General features: G+C 36.1%; 2 protein-coding genes across 3 annotated transcripts; one reads left to right on the top strand and one right to left on the bottom strand.

Moving 5' to 3' along the window:
* Nucleotides 1–356: 356 nt before the first annotated feature.
* On the top strand, nt 357–7142 carry LOC136205462 (phosphoenolpyruvate carboxylase-like). Its single transcript, XM_065996069.1, has 10 exons — nt 357–742; nt 970–1361; nt 1600–1684; nt 2462–2684; nt 3211–3314; nt 3411–3498; nt 3789–3943; nt 4902–5900; nt 6173–6559; nt 6707–7142. Exons 1-10 carry the CDS (start codon nt 575–577, stop codon nt 7001–7003), a joined length of 2898 nt encoding a protein of 965 aa, XP_065852141.1. The 5' UTR covers nt 357–574; the 3' UTR covers nt 7004–7142.
* A 1277-nt stretch (nt 7143–8419) lies between these two features.
* Nucleotides 8420–13048, bottom strand: LOC136205452 (protein CONSERVED ONLY IN THE GREEN LINEAGE 160, chloroplastic). Of its 2 annotated transcripts, none has more exons than XM_065996057.1 (9): nt 12633–13048; nt 12058–12107; nt 11854–11932; nt 11676–11771; nt 11379–11459; nt 11166–11257; nt 9165–9257; nt 8896–8964; nt 8420–8736 (listed from the first exon to the last, which is right to left on the bottom strand). In XM_065996057.1, exons 1-9 carry the CDS (start codon nt 12930–12932, stop codon nt 8595–8597), a joined length of 1002 nt encoding a protein of 333 aa, XP_065852129.1. In that variant the 5' UTR covers nt 12933–13048; the 3' UTR covers nt 8420–8594. The 2 variants fall into 2 exon arrangements, with proteins under 2 accessions (XP_065852129.1, XP_065852121.1); XM_065996049.1 differs by having other exon boundaries at nt 12627–13046.
* Between the last annotated feature and the right edge of the window lie 340 nt (nt 13049–13388).

Raw genomic sequence — 13388 nt, 5'->3', positions numbered from 1 at the left:
CAGTTCAACAATACCGCAATGGAGATTAAGGGCCCATTTGTTCTACCTGATGTTTGTTGTTGTTTGCTGTTGGAAAAAGCTGCTTTTCGAAGCAGAGATTCTCTGCTTTTGTAAAAGGCTGCTTTTCGAGTATAAAAGGCAAACAGTAGTTCACTAACCAAACACCTAAAACTCTACTTTTTGAAGTGAAAAGACAAAAAGAACCTGAAAATGAGCAACCAAACCCCCCTAACAGTGATTGTAGTTGGACGTGAATCAAATTGGATTGTAGAAGGTAAAAGCGGATACTTTGAGCTAAAGAGGAGACCTTTAGCATGAAGTAGAGGGTGGTGTCTCGTGACTTGCAAACTAATCAACTCTTACCCGTGTTCAAAGGCCAAACAAACACTTGTATAAATACAACCAAATCTTCTAGACACACTTGTCTCTATCTACGCCATCTTCAACACTAGTCTTGCTTTTCTTATCACGAGTTTCTCTTCTCTCTTCATTCAATTCCCGCTTTATTCAGGTTTCTTCCTCACTCGCCTTTTCTATTATTACTTCAACCGTACCCTACATAAATATAGAAGAAATGGCTGCCAAAAATTTGGAGAAGATGGCATCCATTGATGCTCAATTGAGGCTATTGGCTCCTCGTAAAGTTTCTGAGGATGACAAGTTAGTTGAGTATGATGCTCTTTTGCTCGATCGATTTCTTGATATTTTGCAGGATTTACATGGAGAGGATATTCGAGAAACGGTATGCCTCCCTTTTATTTAACCAATGCTCCACTTTTATCACTTTCTATTTGATTTCTACTTCAATTAAGCTTTTCTGTTTTCTGCATTTGGATTTTTTGTTTCATGCTTAACTAATTTAGATGGTTTAAATTAATTACCTTAATGCAATATGCATAATTAAGTTGTTTATTATCTGCTACAGTCTAATTCGACGGAATTTTGTGATTTTTCACTTTCATGGTGTAGGTTCAAGACTGTTATGAACTGTCAGCTGAGTATGAAGGGAAGCGTGACCCTCAAAAGTTGGAGGAACTTGGGAAAGTACTTACCAGTTTGGATCCTGGGGATTCAATTGTTATTACAAAATCCTTTTCTCACATGCTTAACTTGGCCAACTTGGCAGAGGAGGTTCAAATTGCTTACAGACGAAGGATTAAACTAAAGAAGGGTGATTTTGTTGATGAGAATTCAGCAACAACTGAATCAGACATTGAAGAGACTCTCAAGAGGCTTGTGGTGCAACTAAAGAAGTCCCCAGAAGAAGTTTTTGATGCTTTGAAGAACCAGACTGTTGATTTAGTCTTAACTGCTCATCCTACTCAATCTATTCGTAGATCATTACTTCAAAAACATGGAAGGTTTGTGTTCCAAATTTGAGTATCACTCTCCAAGTGGGTCAGTTGTAAAAGCTATACTCTATATTTGGCAATTTGTTAATGGAATTCTTCTCAAATCACTCCACCATGGAACAAGAAAATGTCTTTTGCTGCAGCAGATAGGCTATACCTGCCACTTGTTTTAGCTATGGATGCCATGTCAGTGAGAGGATCTTTTATTTGGATACCTGGTGATACCCTGTTCTTTCCATCTTTTCAGGATTCGGGACTGTTTGACTCAGTTGTATGCGAAGGACATTACTCCAGATGATAAGCAGGAACTTGATGAAGCCTTACAAAGGGAGGTACGTAAATCCACATTATGTTTTCCTTGAAGAAGCTTTGAAAGATACATGTAGGGGTGCAGTGAAGATATATGCTGGTGTATTTTGTTTTTCATTGTTAATCTATTTCTTCAGACTGGTAGATTTATAATGCCTTCATATTTAATGATTGTGCCTTAGATTAGATGCAAGTAATGGAAGTTATTGAATTAGCAATGCTGCTTTTTGGATCAACATCCCTCAAACCACTTTGAGACAGATTCGTTGGAGTCTCCTGATGCAAAAATTCAGAAAGATGTCAAACAAATGATTTTTCCTATGGATTAGAAAAAAGGAAATTGAGTCTAAGAAAACCGGATAGCATTTCATTTTATGCACTCTAAACAAATTTAAATACAAATGCTATAATCTATGTGCCTCTTCAGAACTCTGTATTTTGCCACCTTTATAGGTTTAGGCCATTTCAAATGTATTGCCAAGTATTAGTCCATGTTGGTGTCAGAATTTTCTGTTTGTCTGCCCATTCCAGAAAGAAATGGAATGGCAGATCAAACAGCTTTTGACTCTTAATCATGCCAGGAATTGATCCTAATATATCCTCAAAGCCAGAAGGCTCAATCAGGATGCACATTCTGAGTATTTAGGAATGCTATCATTGAGATAGCAGTTTTGAAAATCTTTTCCATGTTTTTAAGTTTTTAGTAGTCTGCAGTGGAATCAGTTGGAGAGGATTCCCATAATTTGTTCAACATTGTCTTTATAAAATTTTGCAAGTTATGTGCCTTTCTTTTTATGCAGATCCAAGCTGCATTCCGAACAGATGAGATCCGAAGGACTCCTCCAACCCCACAAGATGAAATGAGGGCTGGAATGAGCTACTTCCATGAGACAATATGGAAGGGTGTGCCAAAGTTTTTGCGCCGTGTTGACACAGCTTTGAAAAATATTGGGATAAATGAACGTGTTCCTTATAATGCCCCTCTAATTCAGTTCTCTTCTTGGATGGGTGGGGATCGTGATGGTGCGTATCCTCTTTACATGAACTAGTTGTTTGCTAAGCATATCAATTCATGGTTGCAAATTCAGATGCCAATATTATTCATTTGCTTTTAAAAATAGTTTAACAAATATTAAGGCACCTAGATGATGATAGAAGATTTTAAAAGAGGTTGATGTGAAAGATAATTACTTGTTGTAACTGCACAAAACATTATCTTGCTATCATTCTGATTTAAGGTTTGTTCATCTGTGAGAATTTCATGGTAAATAGGGCTTTCTGTAAATGGATCCTAGAGGTTGATTATTGACTAGTAAGCTGGGCTAGTTTCATGCTTGATTAGTTGCTCATCAACAATTCTAGATATTGTTGAACATGCGAGTTATCCATAAACATCTACTACTTTTTTGTTTTATTATTTCTAAAAGATTTTTTAGACTTTGTTGAATGTGTGTTCTTATCTATAAATATCCACCTTCCCTCTCTTTCTGAATGTCATATTTTCTGATGGTACTCTTTGTTTTATAAACCTGTCTAATGATTTTTGCAGGAAATCCTCGAGTAACTGCTGAAGTTACAAGGGACGTATGCTTGCTTGCTAGAATGATGGCTGCGAACGTGTATTTCTCTCAAATAGAGGATCTCATGTTTGAGGTATAAGGGAAAGGACAAAAATCATTTGAGGAGTTCTTAGATTATAATCATTGAATTCTTTGCTTCTTCACCTATCTCTTAAAATTTCATGTGCAGTTATCCATGTGGAGATGTAATGAAGAACTTCGTGTTCGTGCAGATGAGCTTCATAGATCTTCAAGGAAAGATGCAAAACACTACATAGGTATGTAACATTGATTTCAATGTTTTGCTTGGAGTAGAGGTTTGTGAAAGTGTTTTTAAAAGCCATTATAAATCAAGTTTATTTCAGTCAAACAATTCCTCTTATTATAATGTGCCAAAATTTCACTTGTGTTTTGAATGATTATTGCTGTTTTTTATTGGATGATTTAGGAACCATTTCCTTCAATATGTTTTGTTTCAATTCAACTAAATGACAGTATTATTGTGGTTATTTTATTTGATAACTTATTTATATATTTATTTTGATATGTTAGTCACAATTTTATGCAGAATTTTGGAAAAAGATCCCTCCAAGCGAGCCTTATCGAGTTATTCTGGGTGATGTGAGGGACAAACTTTATAATACCCGTGAACGCTCTCGTCAATTATTATCGAATGGGATTTCTGAGATTCCTGAGGAAGCAACTTTTACTAATGTTGAGCAGGTCTCTCCTCTTTTTAGTTTATTTTATATTTCATATTTTATATTTTATTCTGATGACAAGCATGCTGCAACTAAAACTGACATATTATATATTAAAAGTAAAAAAGTAAATTCTATATAGGGAATTTAATTGAAAAATATCTTATATTGAATAATTAAACAACATAATCGATTTACATAATTGTTTCTTTGGCATTCCATTATTTATTTCTTGGTATACCAAACTCTTGAAAATTTAATGGTTCAATTCATACAACGCAGAATTTCACTTGAAAAAGAGAAACTCAAAAGTTACACACATGATTTTCAACTGTCAATGAATATAGAAATTAGCATCAAATTAACAACGACAACAAAGCCTCAATTTGTGAAGTTGAACTTATTAGCCAATCTTTTATAAGCTGTTTCCTTATCATCAAAGGAGTGGAGACGTAAATTGAAGTCCAACTTTTTTACAAGTATTATTTTTCCTTTGAATACGGTTGATCAAAATTTCTAGGAAACTTTCTATTTATGTGAACCAAATGACACCCTGAACTTCAGTTTATTATAATTACCTTTTGGTTGTTGATTAAAGAAATAGAAAAATGTACTAGTAATTACGGATGCCTGGGTGTCATACATTTACATTTTTCATTGGTATTATGGCGATACTAGATCATTCTTGTCTGCCAAACCGTATTTATACCTCAGGAAAAAAGATTTAATAGATGTTGTTTGACAATTTTCAATGTGCTTGTTTTAATATGATGGGGCCGCTTCCATTCTCATACAAAAGTAATTTGTTCCAACTTAAGCAGCATCTTGGAGGGAAATCTCATATTTAGCATTTTAACATGAAAGGCTACTTCAGGCCTTCAATTTGCAATTAATTGTAGCACCTTGCCAGTTTAGGAATTTCAGCTGTGCACAAGCTAGTGGGCTTCTTTTACTCACAGAATGTTATGGTCTTCTTGTAGTTCTTGGAGCCTCTTGAACTTTGTTACAGATCGCTCTGTGCTAGTGGTGATCGTCCAATTGCAGATGGAAGCCTTCTTGATTTCCTACGACAAGTTTCGACTTTTGGGCTTTCACTAGTAAGACTTGATATTCGACAGGAATCTGAAAGGCATACTGATGTTCTTGATGCCATTACAAAGCATTTGGAGATCGGATCTTATAGAGAATGGTCAGAAGAGCACAGGCAGGAATGGCTCTTGTCTGAGCTCAGCGGCAAGCGTCCACTTTTTGGCCCTGATCTTCCCAAAACTGATGAAATTGCTGATGTGCTGGACACGTTCCATGTCATTGCAGAACTTCCTCCCGACAATTTTGGTGCCTATATAATTTCAATGGCCACAGCACCTTCTGATGTTCTTGCTGTGGAGCTCTTGCAGCGCGAATGCCGGATTAGGCAACCACTGAGGGTTGTTCCATTATTTGAAAAGCTTGCTGATCTTGAAACTGCCCCTGCTTCTGTGGCTCGTCTTTTCTCAATTGATTGGTACAAAAATCGGATCGATGGGAAACAAGAAGTCATGATAGGGTATTCAGATTCAGGAAAGGATGCCGGCCGTTTCTCTGCTGCCTGGCAGCTATATAAGACTCAAGAAGAGCTTGTGAAGGTGGCAAAGCAATACGGGGTGAAGCTAACCATGTTCCATGGCCGAGGTGGGACAGTGGGGAGAGGAGGAGGACCTACTCATCTTGCCATCTTGTCTCAACCGCCTGATACTATCCATGGATCACTTCGTGTGACAGTTCAAGGTGAAGTTATTGAACAGTCTTTTGGAGAAGAGCATTTATGCTTCAGAACTCTCCAGCGTTTTACAGCAGCCACACTTGAGCATGGAATGCATCCCCCAGTCTCACCAAATCCAGAATGGCGTAAACTCATGGATGAAATGGCAATTATAGCCACCAAGGAATATCGTTCTATAGTCTTTCAAGAACCCCGTTTCGTTGAATACTTCCGCTGTGTAAGTACATTCTATGCAACTGTTACCCATTTATTCAACATTACCGTTTAATATCAATATGGTAATACAAGTCTAAGAAGCTATTTACCAATCTTGTATGCTTATTGTGAAGACAGAAATAATGCTAATACCACGGCCTTATTTCAAGCATTCCGTATCTTAACATTTTTCAATGCTGATATTTTCCCCCTTGTTTGCCCTCTGTAATAATGCCCTGCTTTTAAGTCTTAATTGTTTGGTTCACATCTTTTGTTTGGGATGAAATACTGCAGGCTACACCGGAATTGGAGTATGGTCGAATGAACATTGGAAGTCGACCATCTAAGAGGAAGCCGAGTGGTGGCATCGAATCACTCCGTGCGATTCCTTGGATCTTCGCATGGACCCAGACAAGGTTTCACCTTCCCGTATGGCTCGGCTTTGGGGCAGCATTTAAGCATGTTATTGAGAAGGATATAAAAAACCTTCACATGCTCCAGGACATGTACAATAAGTGGCCTTTTTTCAGGGTCACAATTGATTTAGTTGAGATGGTGTTTGCCAAGGGTGACCCCGGAATAGCTGCTTTGTATGACAAGCTCCTAGTAACGGAAGAATTAAGGCCGTTCGGGGAGCATTTAAGGCAGAACTATGAAGAAACCAAGCACCTTCTCCTACAGGTACTTCAGCTAGGATATACTAAGATTACAAGAGTCTTTGATTTCGAGTAGCTTTGAAATGAATCCCTTTTTGAACAAGTCTTTACATGGAAAACTTAGTTTCTTGACCAAATTTGTTTTTTCAATAATGTCTAATTTTACTTGCAGATTGCTGGGCATAAGGACCTTCTTGAAGGAGACCCCTACTTGAAGCAAAGGCTTCGACTTCGAGATGCTTACATCACAACCCTTAATGTCTGCCAAGCTTACACTCTGAAACAAATTCGTGATCCGGACTACCATGTGACAGTGAGGCCTCACTTGTCGAAAGAATACCTCGAATCAAGGAAACCAGCAGCAGAGCTAGTGAAGCTCAATCCTACAAGTGAGTATGCTCCGGGTCTTGAAGACACTGTTATATTGACCATGAAGGGAATTGCTGCAGGTATGCAAAACACTGGATAAGGTGTAGTCTTGTTGGTTCCTCTACTATTGCTGTAATATAATATCATTATATGAATAAAAGTCTACAAACTTTATGAGGCTTTGTAATTATTGGAGCTTTAAACAGCATCTAATGTATTTAAAAGTATTTATTGTTGTTCATTTGGTTTTAGATATATAATGCCTGATCCCTAAACTATGACTAGGTAAAGCCTCAAGGATTCCACTTTTAGCTCAATTTACAAAATGTTGAACAGTTCGAATCTTTTTTTCTAAGTTAAACACTCAGAATTTAGTTTGCGCTTGTATACATACTTGCAACATATTGGAACAATTTCTTTTGGTGGAGAAATTTTTTCATAAGTCAATTCTCATATATAGATTTAATTTTAGCCTGAATGCTTTTTGCTACTCAGAAGCATCAATGTCAAACATTGTTTCCTAATATGTGATTGGATAATCTTTCATTACTACTTCCAAAGATATACAATTCTTGTTCATGTTTCAAAGTAAATTCATACCTAACATGAAGGGGTAGAAATCGAACTGGCATATTTTAGGCTCGTATGATTGATGGATTTCTATTGATTCAACCACTTAGAATTTGGATTTGCATATCATATGACTTTTCATCTAAAACAATTTGTTTTCCTATACCACCTTTTCTGAAGAAACTCTTTTTGTAAAAATAATGCATCTTTATTGACAACAATTGTTTGTTCACCATTCAAATAGAACTAATATCCTAGAAGTAGCATATCCGATAAATTAGCCTTTAGTGAATTGTTAGACTAATTTGTCCGTGTTTTGCCTTTTGATTTCGGCAATACAACCCTAAATATTGAAATGGATCAAAATAGGAGCCTTATAGTCCATATCTCATAGTATCTTGGATTTGGATGGAACTCAGTTAAGAATATAAATAATAATATCCAAAAGCATATTCCCGAAAGGAAATAGACAAATCTGCAGAACTTAAAATCTACATAACTTATCATACTTGGTAATAGATCCAACAGTGTACATCCTTTTACTCCCACCATTCAACTATGGTGTCCCAAATGGAGTGAGAATTTTATTTTCCTTGAGGCATTCATTAAATTCAACCCTTGAATATTCTCCATCTTGATCTTAGTGTGGATATTTCTTCCTATTTTGTTTTCTAGTTCAGCCTTGCACTCTTTAAACCTTTCAAAGACTATAGCCACATACGTTAGAATAATCTATTATAAGCACATACCATTCATTTGACTATTAAATGGGGCTTGTCATCTATAAAATGTGTGTTGGGACCAAGGTATTAAAATCAGGTTTTCCGTCTTGTGTGTTCTCCTTCACTCCTATGAATGGACCATTCTCTATCTCAGACTCAGTGGGGAAAGACTATTGCTTCATTCATTTTTTATGGAAGATTGTCCCATGTCTGTATTGAATTGATGATGTTTAAATGAAAATGCTTTCCATCATATACGTATACATAATTTATCCGTAACTTGCAAGAATATTCACATCTACAAATTATGAATATACATTATATATGCATAATATTTATGACAGCAAATTACATGGTCAAAAGAATCTGCAGAAAATGGTACTATGAAATGGAAAAATTTCATTTACTACTGGTGTTTTCAACAGCTACAGTAAGTACATCCTCCATAGCTTGAACTAAAGTTGCCATCTTGTACGTGAATAAACCCACCAACATTGGTATCAACTGTAACTGCATTATTCCATATTCTGGAACCAGAATTCTGAAAAACACAACCACTTTCAGGCATATATATAGTGTATGCACACATCATACATCATTTATGGTCGATTCCAAGCAATCTATGCTAAATCATGGACGGAGTCATTCCCTTCTATTTTAACAGAAAAAAAGGCAACACTTCAATATAGGAAAGACTTACCCATTCCACCGGTTGTAAACCATCACCAAGATAACAGGAACTAAAAGTCTTGGCTGACCAACTGCCCCCCTGCACGGAAAATCACCTCTAAGCTAAAAAGAAGAACCCTTTATCCATGTTTTTAAACGAGGATTGTAGCCATGTGAATTCATGTTTAAAATTATCATAGATGCTCAAAATGAAGGCTGCAACTGAAATTCTATTTCCACTTTGGACTTCAATAAAGAGGGTAACTAATATTCGAAGAGTAAAGAACAGTCAATACATACTTGATAAGGCCCTTGGCTCCATCTGCCATAGAATCAATAGTACTGCCAAGCATACGCATATACACTAAAGATCCAATCAGTCCAGCACCAAAACTGCATGATCATGGTAAACATAGATGGGGTTAAATATGAAAAAAAGTAAATAAGCCATTTACATGTCTCATTTTCATTTGCATTACACACATACTGGAACAATTTACATGGTTGTGAAGTTACGACAGTAAACAGTAGAGGATTCATAATTTCTGTGACATGAGAGATAGACGGACTTCATAAACCACAATGATATCTAATTGTGCAGACATGCTAAGTACTATGCGTGACTTGTAACATAATAAAACGACTTGTACTGTGGTTTCTGGAGTTGGGATATTACAGAAAACCAATTCAGTTCTAATAAACTGTCAGGAAAAAACATGATTTGAAGGTCTTATAAAGAGCTCCTATTCTGATATTTAAGTTGTCCAAGCAAATTAAAACCATTCAAAGCTGCATCAGTTAACTACAGTGAGCTCTTCTTCCACTATGGACTACAACAACCATTCAGTCACGTAAGATCTAAACACTGAACAATAAAATCAGACATGAATGTCTAATGTATGCACATGAAATGTGGCACTCAATGATTGTTAATTTCTTTTTCCTTTCCTTACAGTCTTTCTTATTTGTATATATCTGAGAAATGATAAATCATCAACTCATAATTTCATGAAAGCTTGCCAAAACAAATTCAGGAAAGCCAATTTGAATCACCATGATCAACTTTACATTGATCATTCATTTGAGTTTGAGGATGTCATTAAATCAAGCAAAGAATTAAATTCCAGTTCAATGCAGAGAATGTTAGTATTAATCTTTTCAACCCAACAAAATCTAATAGCTTGAAAGAACTAACCCCTCCCTATAATCTATCCATTCTCACATATAAGGTTAACAATAGGAAAAGAAGCAGATTTTGCAAATCCAACAACTGAAACCTCGAGCAAATTTTTTAAAGGATTGAGGAAGATAGCAAGCAAGGCTTAAAACCTAGGATAACTATTTTCTTCAGTATCATTTTGCATTTAGAATCGTGATTGAAGGTTATTTATGGAAAGAATAATTTAGTTCATATTAGGGTCACAGAATACACCAACCAAAGTTTTGTGTCATTAAATGCAGTCTTCAACCTTCCATTCAATAAAGTTAAGTGATTAAAATTCTAGAAAATGGATTACATGTCCCTAGAGTGCAAAGAAATTTGTGAAATGTAATAAATTAAATAATTCAATAAATCAAGAGTGTTAGATCTCCCATATTGCTTAATTAGGGAGCTATATGGGTCCTTATATATGTGAGGCAATCTCCTCCTTTGAGATACCTTTTGGGGTGAGTTAGGTCTTTGCTTACATGATATAAGAGCCTTGGATTCAATGTTCGGCCCATGGATATTTGCTCCACGCTCTAGATGGTTCTGGACTTGAGGGGTGTGCTAGATATCCTACATTACTTAATTAGGAAGCTATATGGCTCCTTATATGTGGGCAATCCTCCTCTCCTTTGAGGTACCTTTTGGGGTGAGTTAGGCTTTTGTTTACAAGAGAACGAAGAAATTAACAGGTCACCAAGCATGTTATCATTGTCTTCACAAGACTAGTTCACTTTTGAAAATAAAATTACTGTCTCATGTTTATATACCCAAAATGCGTCTTTCCAGGATTTGTGTAAGTAGAAAATTCCTACTCAATGCCATCCTAAAATCCCATCCATATACCCATGTTTTCTCTTAGATTTCTAACCTACACCAGAACTAGCTGCAATCAGATGCAAAAATATCCGTTTTCTATCTTTCATGCCAATAAAAGAAAAGCATAAAAATCACATATCAAAAGAAATAAATTATAGAAAAAAGTTTTCTCTTTCCTAAGAAATAGTTTATCTATTGTATTAAACCGTATTTTCATAGATAAGGTGATCAATCTATGTGCTTAAGCATTCAAACTCTGCAAGTAGATAGTTTACCTAACTGCTATTTCAGGAGAATATGAGACATAAGCAGAGACCAATCCAACTCCACCTATGCCCAATGTATAAATATTCAACCTCGTCTTCAACTGCTCAAGAAAAGGGGGAAAACCTCAGTGTTGTATACCAAGAAGAGATTATGTGTACTATAATGTAATAGTAGCATCAAGAGAAGACACTGTTGTAGGCCCAGAAGCTACAGTATAAGACCTTCAGGTATTGTTCCCTTGACTGAGCAGCCAATACTTCGGGATCACCTCGAGGCTTTCTGACTTCCCTTAACAATACTTCCTACAGGTCACATGCAAATAAGTTAGCACAGAAGATTATTTTTCAAAACAATGTCCAACGAAATAAATGAATGTGAGAGCAAATCCCAAGAGTTATCCCAACCTAAGTCATTTATATAAAAAATGAAAAAGTCAAAGCAGAGGAATCTTAACATATTAAAGAGTACAAATGGCAGTTCGCAGAGATCAATTTGTAAAGGTTAAACAAGGAACTTACACTACCCCCAGTTGCAGCCTTAGCCGCTCTATCCCACTTGTCCTGTTCACGGCGCGTTGGAGCTAATCTCCATTTCGGGGAAGTGACAATCTTTTCCTGAGAATTATTGCATTTTCAATTGAAAAAATAAAAGATAATTGCAAAACTGCAAGAAGAATTCAAAAAGTATCCATCTTACTTTGGTGGCAGGCTCAACTGGTATTTCAAACACCACATTTGAAGTTTGAGTAAGCTCTTTAGACAAATCAACTTCCAAGCTGTTATTATGCACATAATAATAATAGAGTGAGTTAAAAAAAAAAAAAGTCATCAATGGAAATAGAAAAGCGAGTATTCTTGTGAGAAGCAAATTCTATAGCAATAAATGTAAGTATTGACATACTTATCAAGACTCATGACTCTGTTTATACTTAGAAATCCAGAAGGCTCTTCCTGTTAAGACAAAAAAAGGCATTAACTATCAGAACAAGAGTGAATGAAGAACAACACATAATTGTAAAACAAAATAAAGAATTAATTTGTGTTCCCATCCCACCATTTTATGTTATCTGTTTAGGACTGTAGTAGTTGGAAAACTAAGTCTTGCTCTACCTCATGCTAAAAAATGAACTCTGCATTAGGCTTATCCAGAACCAAATGGGCATTGAAATGCAAATGCATTTGACAACGTAATACTCAAAACTATAATAACTGATTTCATATAAACCAATTAAGAACAAAGGCAAAAAAACTGAACCCAAAAAACAGAAAAAGGTTGTAGCTATCCAAAACTGAAGGATTGTGATATTAATTAGCCACTTGAAAGATTGAGAAACAACATTAACAACAATACCAGAACAAATTGGGGTCAGAAGTTCTGAAAACACAAATTATTATTCCCCAGAGTACCAAATAATATACAAGAATTGAAATCCCAAGTTTAAAATGAAACAAGAAAATACAGGAAAGAACCTTAACAGGAGTGGGTTGAGTAGAGGGTTCCTGAATCAATTTCTTCATGCGGGGCATGAAATCCTTGTTCCAAATAAAGCCATAAGAAGTTAAAGGGTCTTCTTTTTCACCTCCCCAGTACTTGCGAAGCTTAGTGGTGGTGGGTGGACCTCCATAGTCCCCTGGTGCAACCCCTGTAGACCATTTTTCTGGCTTCTTTTTGGGCAAAATCACTTTAGTTAGCCTTGGATCAGGCGATGTTGAGGAGGGGTCTTTTGAGATGGGTGTGGCGGTTGAAGTAACTGAAATGTAGTTGAGAATCGCCATTGAAGCGAAGCAGGTGAGTTCGGGTAGTAGAATGGGGCCTCTTCTCCTCAACGCAAAAACGATGAATTATGAATCGCCACGTAATATGTCCCAATTCCTGATTTTTTTTGGATACCTCATCATCATCCGCCCAAATTACTCCTATCTATGATTTTTTACTACTCTGTTTCATTTTAGGCTTAATACCTTCCCACCCTTCAACTTGTCTTTTTTCCAGTTTGACCCTTTAACTTAAAGAAAGGACAGTCTATTAACACACTCGACTCAACAAATATAACACTTCATGTCTCTATAAAGTGCAACCTATTAGCACACTCAACTCAACAAATATAATACTTTATGCCTCTATAAACTTAAGGGGCACAAAGTATTACATTTGGTGAATTGAGGGAGCTAATAGGATGCACAAGATGAGTTGAATGACTAATCAATATTATGTACGTATATAGAGAAGCA

Source organism: Euphorbia lathyris, chromosome 1, assembly GCF_963576675.1.
Source record: "Euphorbia lathyris chromosome 1, ddEupLath1.1, whole genome shotgun sequence".
In the NCBI taxonomy this organism is placed as follows: Eukaryota; Viridiplantae; Streptophyta; class Magnoliopsida; order Malpighiales; family Euphorbiaceae; genus Euphorbia; species Euphorbia lathyris.
This window is presented reverse-complemented; position numbering and strand designations above follow the sequence as displayed.